General features: G+C 46.3%; 1 protein-coding gene across 1 annotated transcript in view; it reads left to right on the top strand.

Annotated features, from left to right (window-relative positions):
• Window positions 1-10446: 10446 nt before the first annotated feature.
• Window positions 10447-17191, top strand: part of LOC121847770 (sodium/calcium exchanger 3-like) — a 54043-nt gene continuing 47298 nt past the window's right edge. The window contains exon 1 of the mRNA XM_042330439.1: window positions 10447-10930. Coding sequence (XP_042186373.1) covers window positions 10447-10930 — 484 coding nt within the window. The remainder of the gene's footprint in view (window positions 10931-17191) is intronic.

Here is a 17191-nt window from a genome sequence, read left to right on the forward strand (position 1 = left end):
GACCCATCGAGGAGGAGGCTGAAACACTGGTCACCCACATCTGTGGACTCATCGAGGAGGAGGCTGAAACGCTGGTCACCCACATCCGTGGACTCATCGAGGAGGAGGCTGAAACGCTGGTCACCCACATCCGTGGACTCATCGAGGAGGAGGCTGAAACGCTGGTCACCCACATCTGTGGACTCATCGAGGAGGTGGCTGAAACGCTGGTCACCCATATCTGTGGACTCATCGAGGAGGAGGCTGAAATGCTGGTCACCCACATCCGTGGACTCATCGAGGAGGAGGCTGAAACGCTGGTCACCCACATCCGTGGACTCATCGAGGAGGAGGCTGAAACACTGCTCACCCACATCCGTGGACTCATCAAGGAGGAGGCTGAAACGCTGCTCACCCACATCCGTGGACTCATCGAGGAGGAGGCTGAAACGCTGGTCACCCACATCCGTGGACTCATCGAGGAGGAGGCTGAAACGCTGGTCACCCACATCCGTGGACTCATCGAGGAGGAGGCTGAAACGTTGCTCACCCACATCTGTGGACTCATCGAGGAGGAGGCTGAAACGCTGGTCATCCACATCTGTGGACTCATCGAGGAGGAGGCTGAAACGCTGGTCACCCACATCTGTGGACTCATCGAGGAGGCTGAAACGCTGGTCACCCACATCTGTGGACTCATCGAGGAGGAGGCTGAAACGCTGGTCACCCACATCCGTGGACTCATCGAGGAGGAAGCTGAAACGCTGGTCACCCACATCCGTGGACTCATCGAGGAGGAGGCTGAAACGCTGGTCATCCACATCTGTGGACTCATCGAGGAGGAGGCTGGTCACCCACATCTGTGGAATCATCGAGGAGGAGGCTGAAACGCTGGTCACCCACAGCTGTGGACTCATCGAGGAGGAGGCTGAAACGCTGGTCACCCACATCTGTGGACTCATCGAGGAGGAGGCTGAAACGCTGGTCACCCACATCTGTGGATTCATCGTGGAGGAGGCTGAAACACTGGTCACCCACATCTGTGGACCCATCGAGGAGGAGGCTGAAACACTGCTCACCCACATCTGTGGACTCATCGAGGAGGAGGCTGAAACACTGGTCACCCACATCTGTGGACTCATCGAGGAGGAGGCTGAAACGCTGGTCACCCACATCCGTGGACTCATCGAGGAGGAGGCTGAAACGCTGGTCACCCACATCCGTGGACTCATCGAGGAGGAGGCTGAAACGCTGGTCACCCACATCTGTGGACTCATCGAGGAGGTGGCTGAAACGCTGGTCACCCATATCCGTGGACTCATCGAGGAGGAGGCTGAAACGCTGGTCACCCACATCCGTGGACTCATCGAGGAGGAGGCTGAAACGCTGGTCACCCACATCCGTGGACTCATCGAGGAGGAGACTGAAACACTGCTCACCCACATCCGTGGACTCATCGAGGAGGAGGCTGAAACGCTGCTCACCCACATCCGTGGACTCATCGAGGAGGAGGCTGAAACGCTGCTCACCCACATCCGTGGACTCATCGAGGAGGCTGAAACGCTGCTCACCCACATCTGTGGACTCATCGAGGAGGAGGCTGAAACGCTGGTCACCCACATCCGTGGACTCATCGAGGAGGCTGAAACGCTGCTCACCCACATCTGTGGACTCAGTTCAACAGTTCAACCCAAAACAAGCTGCCATTTCTGGTTAAAAGAAAGTTCTCTGCAAAAAAGGCTGAAACGCTGGTCACCCACATCCGTGGACTCATCGAGGAGGAGCCTGAAACGCTGGTCACCCACATCCGTGGACTCATCGAGGAGGAGGCTGAAACGCTGCTCACCCACATCCGTGGACTCATCGAGGAGGCTGAAACATTGCTCACCCACATCTGTGGACTCATCGAGGAGGAAGCTGAAACGCTGCTCACCCACATCTGTGGACTCATCGAGGAGGAGGCTGAAATGCTGCTCACCCACATCCGTGGACTCATCGAGGAGGAGGCTGAAATGCTGCTCACCCACATCCGTGGACTCATCGAGGAGGAGGCTGAAACGCTGCTCACCCACATCTGTGGACTCATCGAGGAGGAGGCTGAAACGCTGCTCACCCACATCTGTGGACTCATCGAGGAGGAGGCTGAAACGCTGCTCACCCACATCCGTGGACTCATCGAGGAGGAGGCTGAAACGCTGCTCACCCACATCCGTGGACTCATCGAGGAGGCTGAAACGCTGCTCACCCACATCCGTGGACTCATCGAGGAGGCTGAAACGCTGCTCACCCACATCTGTGGACTCATCGAGGAGGAGGCTGAAACGCTGGTCACCCACATCCGTGGACTCATCGAGGAGGCTGAAACGCTGCTCACCCACATCTGTGGACTCATCGAGGAGGAAGCTGAAACGCTGCTCACCCACATCTGTGGACTCATCGAGGAGGAGGCTGAAACACTGGTCACCCACATCTGTGGACTCATCGAGGAGGAGGCTGAAACGCTGGTCACCCACATCTGTGGACTCATCGAGGAGGAGGCTGAAACGCTGGTCACCCACATCTGTGGACTCATCGAGGAGGAGGCTGAAACACTGGTTAGCTAATGCCTTGGTGGCCTCAGCCTTTTTTGCAGAGAACTTTCTTTTAACCAGAAATGGCAGCTTGTTTTGAGTTGAACTGTTATAAGGCTTTGCCTTTTGGTTATGTTTTTGAGTTGTCATGTGTTTTTTTACATCGCTAAGGTTGGCGTAGAAATCAGCCTTACAATACAGGCAGGATGCCCTTGTATCATCTCCAATAAATGGCTTCAACCAGCCTTTGAATTCAGGGTTTGATTCCCACTCCTTTCTGTATTTTTGTGTGTACAGTTTTAGACTGAGACATGATGAGCTAGCCAGCTAGATGTTTAGCTTATGTCACAGAGAGGCACACACACAGTGGACAAGGTGAGAATGTGACTGAGGCTGTGTGAGTCAAATGCAGTGATTTATTTCAGACAAAGAACATTTGACATTTACATCCCGCCCTGAATGTAAGCCAGGGCGGGATCAGCCAGCGGTGGCTTCCCGCATACGCGATTCATTTGCAGTCTGGACGCGGGAGGGGTGAACATCTCCTGCTCTGACTGCAGCTGGGAGGGACTGCTCTGCGAGGACTTGGTCACCTGTGAGGGCTTTGGGATGGGGGTGGGGCCCACGGCAGCACCCGCTGCTCGTTGAGAAGAGTAAGAACTTCTCCAAGTCTCCAATAATACCAGAAAAAGTCGCTAGATTTGTCGCTAGTCGATTTTATGAAAATATGTCGCTAGAGCGGTCCGAATACTCTCTAAATATAGCGGGAAAGTTGCTAAGTTGGTCGACACTGATTTCAAGCTGTCTTTGAAAAGCCATTCAGTTGTAAAGTTGTCTTAATTAAAAGGGGCAGTGTTGTATTTTGAGACAGGCTTGAATATGCAAATAAGCCAATAGGCAGAGGGGTAGCCTACATTGTATGGTAATAATAATGTGTTGTATGATGCAACACAATAATTTACAGTTACCTATTTGTCTCGTGCAATGAAATCCGTGGCTTAAAAAACAACGGTGTCGTTGTACGTTGATGATTCATGTCTTCTTTTAAATCCACAATCTGATTGGGTATGACGCTACAAGCTTGGTGATGACAGCCTCCAGTCTTATTGGGTTTGACGCTACAAGCTTGGTGATGACAGCCTCCAGTCTTATTGGGTTTGACGCTACAAGCTTGGTGATGACAGCCTCCAGTCTTATTGGGTTTGACGCTACAAGCTTGGTGATGACAGCCTCCAGTCTTATTGGGTTTGACGCTACAAGCTTGGTGATGACAGCCTCCAGTCTTATTGGGTTTGACGCTACAAGCTTGGTGATGACAGCCTCCAGTCTTATTGGGTATGACGCTACAAGCTTGGTGATGACAGCCTCCAGTCTTATTGGGTATGACGCTACAAGCTTGGTGATGACAGCCTCCAGTCTTATTGGGTATGACGCTACAAGCTTGGTGATGACAGCCTCCAGTCTTATTGGGTTTGACGCTACAAGCTTGGTGATGACAGCCTCCAGTCTTATTGAGTTTGACGCTACAAGCTTGGTGATGACAGCCTCCAGTCTTATTGGGTTTGACGCTACAAGCTTGGTGATGACAGCCTCCAGTCTTATTGGGTTTGACGCTACAAGCTTGGTGATGACAGCCTCCAGTCTTATTGGGTTTGACACTTCAAGCTTGATGATGACAGCCTCCAGTCTTATTGGGTTTGACGCTACAAGCTTGGTGATGACAGCCTCCAGTCTTATTGGGTTTGACGCTACAAGCTTGGTGATGACAGCCTCCAGTCTTATTGGGTTTGACGCTACAAGCTTGATGATGACAGCCTCCAGTCTTATTGGGTTTGACGCTACAAGCTTGGTGATGACAGCCTCCAGTCTTATTGGGTTTGACGCTACAAGCTTGATGATGACAGCCTCCAGTCTTATTGGGTTTGACGCTACAAGCTTGGTGATGACAGCCTCCAGTCTTCTTGGGTCTGACCATACAAGGCACCCCTTTACTTGGCACTCCCATTCTTCTGTGCAGATCCTCTCAAGGTCTGTCAGGTTGGATGGGGAGCGTCGCTGCACAGCTATTTTCAGGTCTTTCCAGAGAGGTTCGATCGGGGTCAAGTCCGGCCTCTGGCTGGGCCACTCAAGGACCTTCAGAGACTTGTCTCGAAGCCACCCCTGCATTGTCTTGGCTGTGTACTTAGGGTCGTTGTCCTGTTGGAAGGTGTACCTTTACCCCAGCCTGAGAGGTCCTTAGCACCCCAGAGCAGGTTTTCATCAAGGATCTCTCTCTACTTTGCTCCATTCATCTCTAGGAAGAGTCTTGGTGGTTTCAAACGTCTTCTATTTAAGAATGATGGAGTCCACTGTGTTCTTGGGGACCTTCAATGTTGCAGAAATGTTTTGGTACCCTTCCCCAGATCTGTGTCTCGACACAATCCTGTCTCGGAGCTCTACAGACAATTCCTTCGACCTCATGGCTTGGTTTTTGCTCTGACATTCACTGTCAACTGTGGGACCTTATATAGACAGGTGTGTGCCTTTCCAAATCATGTCCAATCAATTGAATTTACCACAGGTGGATTACAATTAAGTTACGACTCCCGATTGGCACAGAGGTTCTAAGGCACTACATCTCAGTGCTAGAGGTGTCACTACAGACCCTGGTTCGATTCCAGGCTGTATCACAACCGGCCGTGATTGGGAGTCCCATAGGGTGGCGCACAATTGACCCCGCGTTAGAGTTTGGCCATCACTGTAAAATGAGACTTGTTTCTTAACTGACTTGCCTGGTTAAATAAAGGTTAAATATAAATAAATTAAAGTTGTAAATTCATCTCAAGGATGGAAACCAGATGCACTTGAGCTCAAAGGACTGTAAATATGTTATTTCAGTTTTTTATTTTTAGTAAATTAGCAACAATTAAAAAATTGTAAAAACTGCTTTCGGTTTGTTATTTTGGGGCATTGAGATTTAAAAAATCTAAAAAGTTTGAATCCAGTTTAGAATTCAGGCTGTAACGTAACAAAATGTGTAGTAAGTCAAGAGGTCTATATACATCTCAATGTATGTAAAAAAATAAAATATCATACAATGTAGGCCTGCATTGAACACCACATTTTGTATAGTAGGCAATATCATAGAACTCAAACGCTATTTCAATGTGAAAATGTTATGGGATTGTCAAAGACCCCAGCCACCCAAGTCATAGACTGTTCTCTCTACTACCGCATGGCAAGCGGTACCGGAGTGCCAAGTCTAGGACAAAAAGGCTTCTCAACAGTTTTTACCCCAAGCCATAAGACTCCTGAACAGGTAATCAAATGGCTACCCGGACTATTTGCATTGTGTTCCTCCCCCCTTCTTTTACGCTACTGCTACTCTCTGTTTATCTTATATACATAGTCACTTTAACCATATCTACATGTACATACTACCTCAATCAGCCTGACTAACCGGTGTCTGTATGTAGCCTTGCTATTTTTATAGCCTTACTACTGTATATAGCCCCTCTACTGTATATAGCCCCTCTACTGTATATAGCCTCTCTACTGTATATAGCCTCTCTACTGTATATAACCTCTCTACTGTATATAGCCCCTCTACTGTATATACCCTCTCTACTGTATATAACCTCTCTACTGTATAAAGCCTCTCTACTGTATATAGCCTCTCTACTGTATATAACCTCTCTACTGTTATAGCCTCTCTACTGTATATAACCTCACTACTGTATATACCCTCTCTACTGTATATAGCCTCTCTACTGTATATACCTCTCTACTGTATATAGCCTGTCTACTGTATATAGCCTCTCTACTGTATATAGCCTCTCTACTGTATATAACCCCTCTACTGTATATAGCCTGTCTACTGTATATAGCCTCTCTACTGTATATAGCCTCTCTACTGTATATAACCTCTCTACTGTATATAGCCTGTCTTTTTACTGTTGTTTTATTTCTTTACTTACCTATTGTTCACCTAATACATTTTTTGCACTTGTTGTTTAGAGCCTGTAAGTCAGCATTTCACTGTAAGGTCTACACCTGTGTATTCAGCATTTCACTGTAAGGTCTACACCTGTGTATTCAGCATTTCACTGTAAGGTCTACACCTGTGTAGTCAGCATTTCACTGTAAGGTCTACACCTGTGTATTCAGCATTTCACTGTAAGGTCTACACCTGTGTAGTCAGCATTTCACTGTAAGGTCTACACCTGTGTATTCAGCATTTCACTGTAAGGTCTACACCTGTGTAGTCAGCATTTCACTGTAAGGTCTACTACACCTGTGTAGTCAGCATTTCACTGTAAGGTCTACCTACACCTGTTGTATTCAGCATTTCACTGTAAGGTCTACCTACACCTGTTGTAGTCAGCATTTCACTGTAAGGTCTACCTACACCTGTTGTAGTCAGCATTTCACTGTAAGGTCTACACCTGTTTAATTTGATTTGAGTTGCTCCATTTGTTTTGTTGGTAGGCTCCAATAGCCATAATAGCCTCTTGGCTATTAGTGTCTAAAACTGTAAGGGTACACAAAATTGCACAAAGTTCTGACAACGTTTCAGCTCACCAGACTTACAATTTGCACATGTTGAGGGAACATTGTTTGCAGGGCTCTACAGTGAATTTTTTTGTTGTCAAAAGTCAAGCACGAGTAAGTATGTTTCAAGTTAGGATTAGAAAAATGCTGTAGTAGCTGTTTTTTCAAAAGTGTTTCAGCTGTTTTGTTTCATAGCTGCTAATTACACAAAGAAAAACAGGAATCCTAGATCCCACGTCGCGCAGCAACACTGCGTTGCGGGACGCTGTGCGTATAGAGTGAAATGCTGATAGATTCATTTTTTGGAGGCGCTGCGCACAGGCAATAAAAGCTGGTCTAATTAACTCGACAGTCTACAAAAGTGTGACTTGGGTTTCTTGGCTATTTATATTGTTTTGTTCACAAGCTCGGTTGTTTTTTTTAAACATTCGTTTGAGTCTGCTGCTTCAGCTGATAGCGAAGAAACACCCTAATCTCTCTCTCTCTCTCTCACACACACACACACACACACACACGCGCGCGCGACAGGACTCCAGTGGCTTCGTTACCACAGTAACCTCCCGTCCTTAAAGGGCCAGCTGAACATGTTGTCTCTGATATTTTGGTTAGAACCCCATAGAGCATCAGGGCATAATAAAAAATATCCCCAACGAAATCTGTCAGTTCAAACTGGAGATATCTGGGGCAGTTATGAGACGCATTGGATGCTCCTTGTCACTGGACAGCCAATCAGACTTCTCCTTGTCACTGGACAGCCAATCAGACTTCTCCTTGTCACTTGACAGCCAATCAGACTTCTCCTTGTCACTGGACAGCCAATCAGACTTCTCCTTGTCACTGGACAGCCAATCAGACTTCTCCTTGTCACTTGAAAGCAAGTCAGACTTCTCCTTGTCACTGGACAGCCAATCAGACTTCTCCTTGTCACTTGACAGCCAATCAGACCTCTTAGACAGTGCTGCAGGGTTCAGCACATTGAAAACAAGGTTCAACAACATGAGTGACAGAAAGATAGAACGAGGGGGAGAGAGAGGAGAGAGAAGGATGGATATTTGATTGGACAGACAAAGAGAAAGGGTCAAATGGATAAATATTCTATTCTGGCACAAAGTGAGTCTGCTTACTGTAACATGCTTTCAATGTGTAGTTTTCAATGTAGCTAATAATGTAGCTAATAATGTAACTTATAATGTAGCTAATAATGTAGATAATAATGTAGCTAATAATGTAACTTATAATGTAGCTAATAATGTAGCTAATAATGTAACGTATAATGTAGCTAATAATGTAACGTGTAATGTAGCTAATAATGTAACTTATAATGTAGCTAATAATGTAACGTGTAATGTAGCTAATAATGTAGCTAATAATGTACAGTTGAAGTCGGAAGTTTACATACACTTAAGTCATTAAAACTCATTATTCAACCACTCCACCAATTTCTTGTTAACAAACTACAGTTTTGGCAAGTCGGTTAGGACATCTACTTTGTGTATGACACAAGTAATTTTTCCAATAATTGTTTACACACAGTTTATTTCACTTTTAATTCATTGTATCACAATTCCAGTGGGTCAGAAGTTTACATACACTAAGTTGACTGTGCCTTTAAACAGCTGGGAAAATTCCAGAAAACTATGTCATGGCTTTAGAAGCTTCTGATAGGCTAATTGACATAATTTGAGTCAATTGGAGGTGGACCTGTGGATGTATTTCAAGGCCTACCTTCAAACTCAGTGCCTCTTTGCTTGACATCATGGGAAAATTAAAAGAAATCAGCCAAGACCTCTGAAAAAAAATTGTAGACCTCCACAAGTCTGATTCATCCTTGGGAGACATTTCCAAACCCCTGAAGGTACCTAGTTTATCTGTACAAACAATAGTACGCAAGTATAAACACCATGGGACCACGCAGCCGTCATACCGCTCAGGAAGGAGATGCGTTCTGTCTCCTAGAGATGAACCTACTTTGGTACGAAAAGTGCAAATCAATCCCAGAACAACAGCAAAGGACCTTGTGAAGATGCTGGAGGAAACAGGTACAAAAGTATCTATATCCACAGTAAAACGAGTCCTATATCGACATAACATGAGAGGCCGCTCAGCAAGGAAGAAGCCACTGCTCCAAAACCGGCATAAAAAAGCCAGACTACGGTTTGCAACTGCACATGGGGACAAAGATCGTACTTTTTGGAGAAATGTCCTTTGGTCTGATGAAACAAAAATAGAACTGTTTGGCCATAATGACCATCGTTATGTTTGGAGGAAAAAGGGGGAGGCTTGCAAGCCGAAGAACACCATCCCAACCGGGATGCACGGGGGTGGCAGCATCATGTTGTGGGGGTGCTTTGCTGCAGGAGGGACTGGTGCACTTCACAAAATAGATGGCACCATGAGGGGGAAAAGTACGTGGATATATTGAAGCAACATCTCAAGACATCAGTCAGGAAGTTAAAGCTTGGTCGCAAATGTGTCTTCCAAATGGACAATGACCCCAAGCATACTTCCAAAGATGTGGCAAAATGGCTTAAGGACAACAAAGTCAAAGTATTGGAGTGGCCATCACAAAGCCCTGACCTCAATCGCATAGAAAATGTGTGGACAGAACTGAAAAAGCATATGCGAGCAAGGAGGCCTACAAACCTGACTCAGTTACACCATCTCTGTCAGGAGGAATGGGCCAAAATTCACCCAACTTATTGTGGGAAGCTTGTGGAAGGCTACCCGAAATGTTTGACCCAAGTTAAGCAGTTTAAAGGCAATGCTACCAAATACTAATTGAGTGTATGTAAACTTCTGACCCACTGGGAATGTAATGAAAGAAATAAAAGCTGAAATAAATCACTCTCTCTACTATTATTCTGACATTTCACATTCTTTAAATGAAGTAGTGATCTTAACTGACCTAAGACAGGGGATTTGTACTAGTATTAAATGTCAGGAATAGTAAAAAACTGAGTTTAAATGTATTTGGCTAAGGTGTATGTAAACTTCTGACTTTAAATGTATATATTGTGATTCATTTTTTAGGATTCGTTTCTACCATAGAAATACATTCCATTCTATTTCATGCTATTCATTCTATTTCTAGGGTTTTATATCTGGGTAAATGTACACACAGCCAGGCAGTCTCCATCCATACCCTTTTGTTGTCTGTCTGCTGCCTCTCATAGCTCATACTCAGGGGTTCCATGGAAGGGTCCCAAATGGCACTCTAATATATATAGGGCACTACTCTTGTCCAGAGACTCATGGGCTTTGGTTAAAAGTAGTGCACTATATGTAGGGAATAGGGTGCCATTTCAGATGCATCCCATGTCTTTTCAATGGGATGTGATACTTCACCCAGGGCCTGGTGGAACTCTAGATGATTCCTATTGAATCAATTAGCGGCCTAGGAGTGTCTGAGACGCGGTTTCCTTATCAGCAGCCATTAAAGCGGGCAGGACGGTCATATGGGTCTCCCTATGGACCGGCCAACAGGACGGTGATATGGACAGTGACCCCCCTCCTCCCCCACAACAACCAGAAACCCCCCTCCTCCCCCACAACAACCAGAAACCCCCCTCCTCCCCCACTACAACCAGAGAACCCCCTCCTCCCCCACAACAACCAGAGAACCCCCATTCCTCCCCCACAACAACCTGAGAACCCCCTCCTCCCCCACAACAACCAGAGAACCCCCCCTCCTCCCCCACAACAACCAGAGAACCCCACCTCCTCCCCCACAACAACCAGAGAACCTCCCCCTCCTCCCCCACAACAACCAGAGAACCCCCCTTCCTTCCCCACAACAACCAGAGAACCCCCCTTCCTTCCCCACAACAACCAGAGAACCCCCTTCACTCCTTGTGGGCATGAAAGCAAAGAATGGAAATACAAGTATAATTAAATATCGATAGTTAGTTTGAATGTGTGGGGGCTTTAGTGTTTATCTGTCCAGTCCCTCAATTGTTTCTTAATAAACTAGCACCAAGGATTCTCGCTGTCGATAATTGTAATGATATAACTTCTAACAGCAGCGGTATGTACTGGTTGAATGGGAGAGAATGAGGTGGCAGCCATTTTAAAGACCCCTGAACACAAATGTGCAGCAAGCAGTCACCTTCTCTGATTGATTGAGAGGTTCAAGTGACTATTTAATATTTACATTCACGCTCTTTGAAAATAATTTTCTCACTTTGTCCCAAAAGCATTTAACTGCAGGGCACTCCCATATCCTATGAAGGAATGTGTCTACCTGATTTAGGGGACAATTCCACTATAAAACATTTCTTGTGTGTTAGATAAAGTCTTTGAACACATTTGAAATGAATAAATGGATGGTTTCGGATTATGGGATGCCAAGGTCATATTTTTCCATATTCTGGTCCAGTTAAAGAATGATTCAATTACATTTACATGTATTTTGCATTTAGGAACGTCCTTAAACCCTTAGTATACATGATAACGGCAAGGATACAGATACCACATTCAGGCCATTGGGGAGATGTGAAAGGCCGTCTTCCAAACAACAATATTGGAGTCTGTCCAAATCACAGGGCCTTATAGTTAAATATTGGAGTCTGTCCAAATCACAGGGCCTTATAGTTAAATATTGGAGTCTGTCCAAATCACAGGGCCTTATAGTTAAATATTGGAGTCTGTCCAAATCACAGGGCCTTATAGTTAAATATTGGAGTCTGTCCAAATCACAGGGCCTTATAGTTAAATATTGGAGTCTGTCCAAATCACAGGGCCTTATAGTGAACTATTGGAGTCTGTCCAAATCACAGGGCCTTATAGTTAAATATTGGAGTCTGTCCAAATCACAGGGCCTTATAGTTAAATATTGGAGTCTGTCCAAATCACAGGGCCTTATAGTTCAATATTGGAGTCTGTCCAAATCACAGGGCCTTATAGTTAAATATTGGAGTCTGTCCAAATCACAGGGCCTTATAGTTAAATATTGGAGTCTGTCTAAATCACAGGGCCTTACAGTGAAATATTGGAGTCTGTCCAAATCACAGGGCCTTATAGTTAAATATTGGAGTCTGTCCAAATCACAGGGCCTTATAGTTAAATATTGGAGTCTGTCCAAATCACAGGGCCTTATAGTTAAATATTGGAGTCTGTCTAAATCACAGGGCCTTATAGTGAAATATTGGAGTCTGTCCAAATCACAGGGCCTTATAGTTAAATATTGGAGTCTGTCTAAATCACAGGGCCTTATAGTTAAATATTGGAGTCTCTAAATCACAGGACCTTATAGTGAAATATTGGAGTCTGTCCAAATCACAGGGCCTTATAGTGAACTATTGGAGTCTGTCCAAATCACAGGGCCTTATAGTTAAATATTGGAGTCTGTCCAAATCACAGGGCCTTATAGTTAAATATTGGAGTCTGTCCAAATCACAGGGCCTTATAGTTAAATATTGGAGTCTGTCTAAATCACAGGGCCTTATAGTGAAATATTGGAGTCTGTCCAAATCACAGGGCCTTATAGTTAAATATTGGAGTCTGTCTAAATCACAGGACCTTATAGTGACATATTGGAGTCTGTCCAAATCACAGGGCCTTATAGTTAAATATTGGAGTCTGTCCAAATCACAGGGCCTTATAGTGAACTATTGGAGTCTGTCCAAATCACAGGGCCTTATAGTGAAATATTGGAGTCTGTCCAAATCACAGGGCCTTATAGTTAAATATTGGAGTCTGTCCAAATCACAGGGCCTTATAGTTAAATATTGGAGTCTGTCCAAATCACAGGGCCTTATAGTTAAATATTGGAGTATGTCCAAATCACAGGGCCTTATAGTTAAATATTGGAGTCTGTCCAAATCACACAGCCTTATAGTTAAATATTGGAGTATGTCTAAATCACAGGGCCTTATAGTTAAATATTGGAGTCTGTCCAAATCACAGGGCCTTATAGTGAACTATTGGAGTCTGTCCAAATCACAGGGCCTTATAGTTAAATATTGGAGTCTGTCCAAATCACAGGGCCTTATAGTTAAATATTGGAGTCTGTCCAAATCACAGGGCCTTATAGTTAAATATTGGAGTCTGTCTAAATCACAGGGCCTTATAGTGAAATATTGGAGTCTGTCCAAATCACAGGGCCTTATAGTTAAATATTGGAGTCTGTCTAAATCACAGGGCCTTATAGTTAAATATTGGAGTCTGTCTAAATCACAGGACCTTATAGTGACATATTGGAGTCTGTCCAAATCACAGGGCCTTATAGTTAAATATTGGAGTCTGTCCAAATCACAGGGCCTTATAGTGAACTATTGGAGTCTGTCCAAATCACAGGGCCTTATAGTTAAATATTGGAGTCTGTCCAAATCACAGGGCCTTATAGTTAAATATTGGAGTCTGTCCAAATCACAGGGCCTTATAGTTAAATATTGGAGTCTGTCCAAATCACAGGGCCTTATAGTTAAATATTGGAGTCTGTCCAAATCACAGGGCCTTATAGTTAAATATTGGAGTCTGTCCAAATCACAGGGCCTTATGGTTAAATATTGAGTCTGTCCAAATCACAGGGCCTTATAGTTAAATATTGGAGTCTGTCCAAATCACAGGGCCTTATAGTTAAATATTGGAGTCTGTCCAAATCACAGGGCCTTATAGTTAAATATTGGAGTCTGTCCAAATCACAGGGCCTTATAGTTAAATATTGGAGTCTGTCCAAATCACAGGGCCTTATAGCTAAATATTGGAGTCTGTCCAAATCACAGGGCCTTATAGTTAAATATTGGAGTCTGTCCAAATCACAGGGCCTTATAGTTAAATATTGGAGTCTGTCCAAATCACAGGGCCTTATAGCTAAATATTAGAGTCTGTCCAAATCACAGGGCCTTATAGTTAAATATTGGAGTCTGTCCAAATCACAGGGCCTTATAGTTAAATATTGGAGTCTGTCCAAATCATAGGGCCTTATAGTTAAATATTGGAGTCTGGGCGTGTCATTCCGTTTCCCAGTTGCATCGTTTTTCAATTTTGTGCCAAATAGAGATGGTATGATCAGTAATAGAACAAAGCTTAGTTTACATTGTTTTTTATAAAAAATGTGTTCTTAACTAGGCAAGTCGGTTAAGAACAAATTCTTATTTATAATGCCGACCTACAGCGGCCAAACCCCGGACGACGCTGGGGCCAATTGTGCATCGCATTATGAGACACCCAATCACGGGCAGATGTGATGCATCAAGGGATACATCAGTGGCGACCACCTCTTCCAATTGGCAGTAGGAAACACAATTTGTCTCTGTATTCTCAGCCAAGGAAGTCTAAGTGTCATGTTTTAAACCAATTTAATAATCAGGGGCGAAATGCTAGTGCTTGGAAATACAATTTGAAGTTTTGAACGGAAATGTAAATGTAAATGTAAATGTGAATGTAAATGTAAATGTGGTAATTTAATCCGGGATCTCCATGTTCTTTGGGATGATGATGATGATGATGATGATGATGATCTTCTGCTACGTACAGAACCTGTACTGCTATTTCCATCGAAAACACATCCCTCTTTCATTGAGGAGCTACTACCACCCACACACTTTCTCTCAACACTCCCTCTCTGCCATTCAAATATCTAGAGGCCTGTAGAGATGTGCCCTTGTCCCAGCCAGATGTATTCCCCCAGCCAAGAGGCCTCAGGGCTGTACTGTGTAGCTATACCCTTGTATGATGAGGAGCTGTCATCTCTGCAGGCAGTACTCCTCCTGGAGGGAGCAGTGGCACCCTGGGGGTTAATGATGAGGAGGTGTCATCTCTACAGGCAGTACTCCTCCTGGAGGGATCAGAGGACCCCTGGAGGTTAATGATGAGGAGGTGTCATCTCTACAGGCAGTACTCCTCCTGGAGGGAGCAGTGGCACCCTGGGGGTTAATGATGAGGAGGTGTCATCTCTGCAGGCAGTACTCCTCCTGGAGGGAGCAGTGGCACCCTGGGGGTTAATGATGAGGAGGTGTCATCTCTGCAGGCAGTACTCCTCCTGGAGGGAGCAGTGGCACCCTGGGGGTTAATGATGAGGAGGTGTCATCTCTGCAGGCAGTACTCCTCCTGGAGGGAGCAGTGGACCCCTGGGTGTTAATGATGAGGAGGTGTCATCTCTACAGGCAGTACTCCTCCTGGAGGGGGCAGTGGCACCCTGGGGGTTAATGATGAGGAGGTGTCATCTCTACAGGCAGTACTCCTCCTGGAGGGATCAGAGGACCCCTGGAGGTTAATGATGAGGAGGTGTCATCTCTGCAGGCAGTACTCCTCCTGGAGGGATCAGAGGACCCCTGGAGGTTAATGATGAGGAGCTGTCATCTCTACAGGCAGTACTCCTCCTGGAGGGATCAGAGGACCCCTGGAGGTTAATGATGAGGAGGTGTCATCTCTACAGGCAGTACTCCTCCTGGAGGGAGCAGTGGACCCCTGGGGGTTAATGATGAGGAGGTGTCATCTCTACAGGCAGTACTCCTCCTGGAGGGATCAGAGGACCCCTGGAGGTTAATGATGAGGAGGTGTCATCTCTACAGGCAGTACTCCTCCTGGAGGGAGCAGTGGCACCCTGGGGGTTAATGATGAGGAGGTGTCATCTCTACAGGCAGTACTCCTCCTGGAGGGATCAGAGGACCCCTGGGGGTTAATGATGAGGAGGTGTCATCTCTACAGGCAGTACTCCTCATGGAGGGAGCAGTGGACCCCTGGGGGTTAATGATGAGGAGGTGTCATCTCTACAGGCAGTACTCCTCCTGGAGGGGGCAGTGGACCCCTGGGGGTTAATGATGAGGAGCTGTCATCTCTGCAAGCAGTACTCCTCCTGGAGGGGGCAGTGGCACCCTGGGGGTTAATGATGAGGAGGTGTCATCTCTACAGGCAGTACTCCTCCTGGAGGGATCAGAGGACCCCTGGAGGTTAATGATGAGGAGGTGTCATCTCTACAGGCAGTACTCCTCCTGGAGGGATCAGAGGACCCCTGGGGGTTAATGATGAGGAGGTGTCATCTCTACAGGCAGTACTCCTCATGGAGGGAGCAGTGGACCCCTGGGGGTTAATGATGAGGAGGTGTCATCTCTACAGGCAGTACTCCTCCTGGAGGGATCAGAGGACCCCTGGAGGTTAATGATGAGGAGGTGTCATCTCTACAGGCAGTACTCCTCCTGGAGGGGGCAGTGGACCCCTGGGGGTTAATGATGAGGAGCTGTCATCTCTGCAAGCAGTACTCCTCCTGGAGGGAGCAGTGGACCCCTGGGGGTTAATGATGAGGAGGTGTCATCTCTACAGGCAGTACTCCTCCTGGAGGGATCAGAGGACCCCTGGGGGTTAATGATGAGGAGGTCTCATCTCTACAGGCAGTACTCCTCCTGGAGGGATCAGAGGACCCCTGGGGGTTAATGATGAGGAGGTGTCATCTCTACAGGCAGTACTCCTCCTGGAGGGATCAGAGGACCCCTGGGGGTTAATGATGAGGAGGTGTCATCTCTACAGGCAGTACTCCTCATGGAGGGAGCAGTGGACCCCTGGGGGTTAATGATGAGGAGGTGTCATCTCTACAGGCAGTACACCTCCTGGAGGGGGCAGTGGCACCCTGGGGGTTAATGATGAGGAGGTGTCATCTCTACAGGCAGTACTCCTCCTGGAGGGATCAGAGGACCCCTGGGGGTTAATGATGAGGAGGTGTCATCTCTACAGGCAGTACTCCTCCTGGAGGGATCAGAGGACCCCTGGGGGTTAATGATGAGGAGGTGTCATCTCTACAGGCAGTACTCCTCCTGGAGGGATCAGATGACCCCTGGGGGTTAATGATGAGGAGGTGTCATCTCTACAGGCAGTACTCCTCCTGGAGGGAGCAGTGGACCCCTGGGGGTTAATGATGAGGAGGTGTCATCTCTACAGGCAGTACTCCTCCTGGAGGGGGCAGTGGCACCCTGGGGGTTAATGATGAGGAGGTGTCATCTCTACAGGCAGTACTCCTCCTGGAGGGATCAGAGGACCCCTGGAGGTTAATGATGAGGAGGTGTCATCTCTACAGGCAGTACACCTCCTGGAGGGGGCAGTGGCACCCTGGGGGTTAATGATGAGGAGGTGTCATCTCTACAGGCAGTACTCCTCCTGGAGGGATCAGAGGACCCCTG

Source organism: Oncorhynchus tshawytscha, linkage group LG11 (assembly GCF_018296145.1).
Source record: "Oncorhynchus tshawytscha isolate Ot180627B linkage group LG11, Otsh_v2.0, whole genome shotgun sequence".
In the NCBI taxonomy this organism is placed as follows: domain Eukaryota; kingdom Metazoa; phylum Chordata; class Actinopteri; order Salmoniformes; family Salmonidae; genus Oncorhynchus; species Oncorhynchus tshawytscha.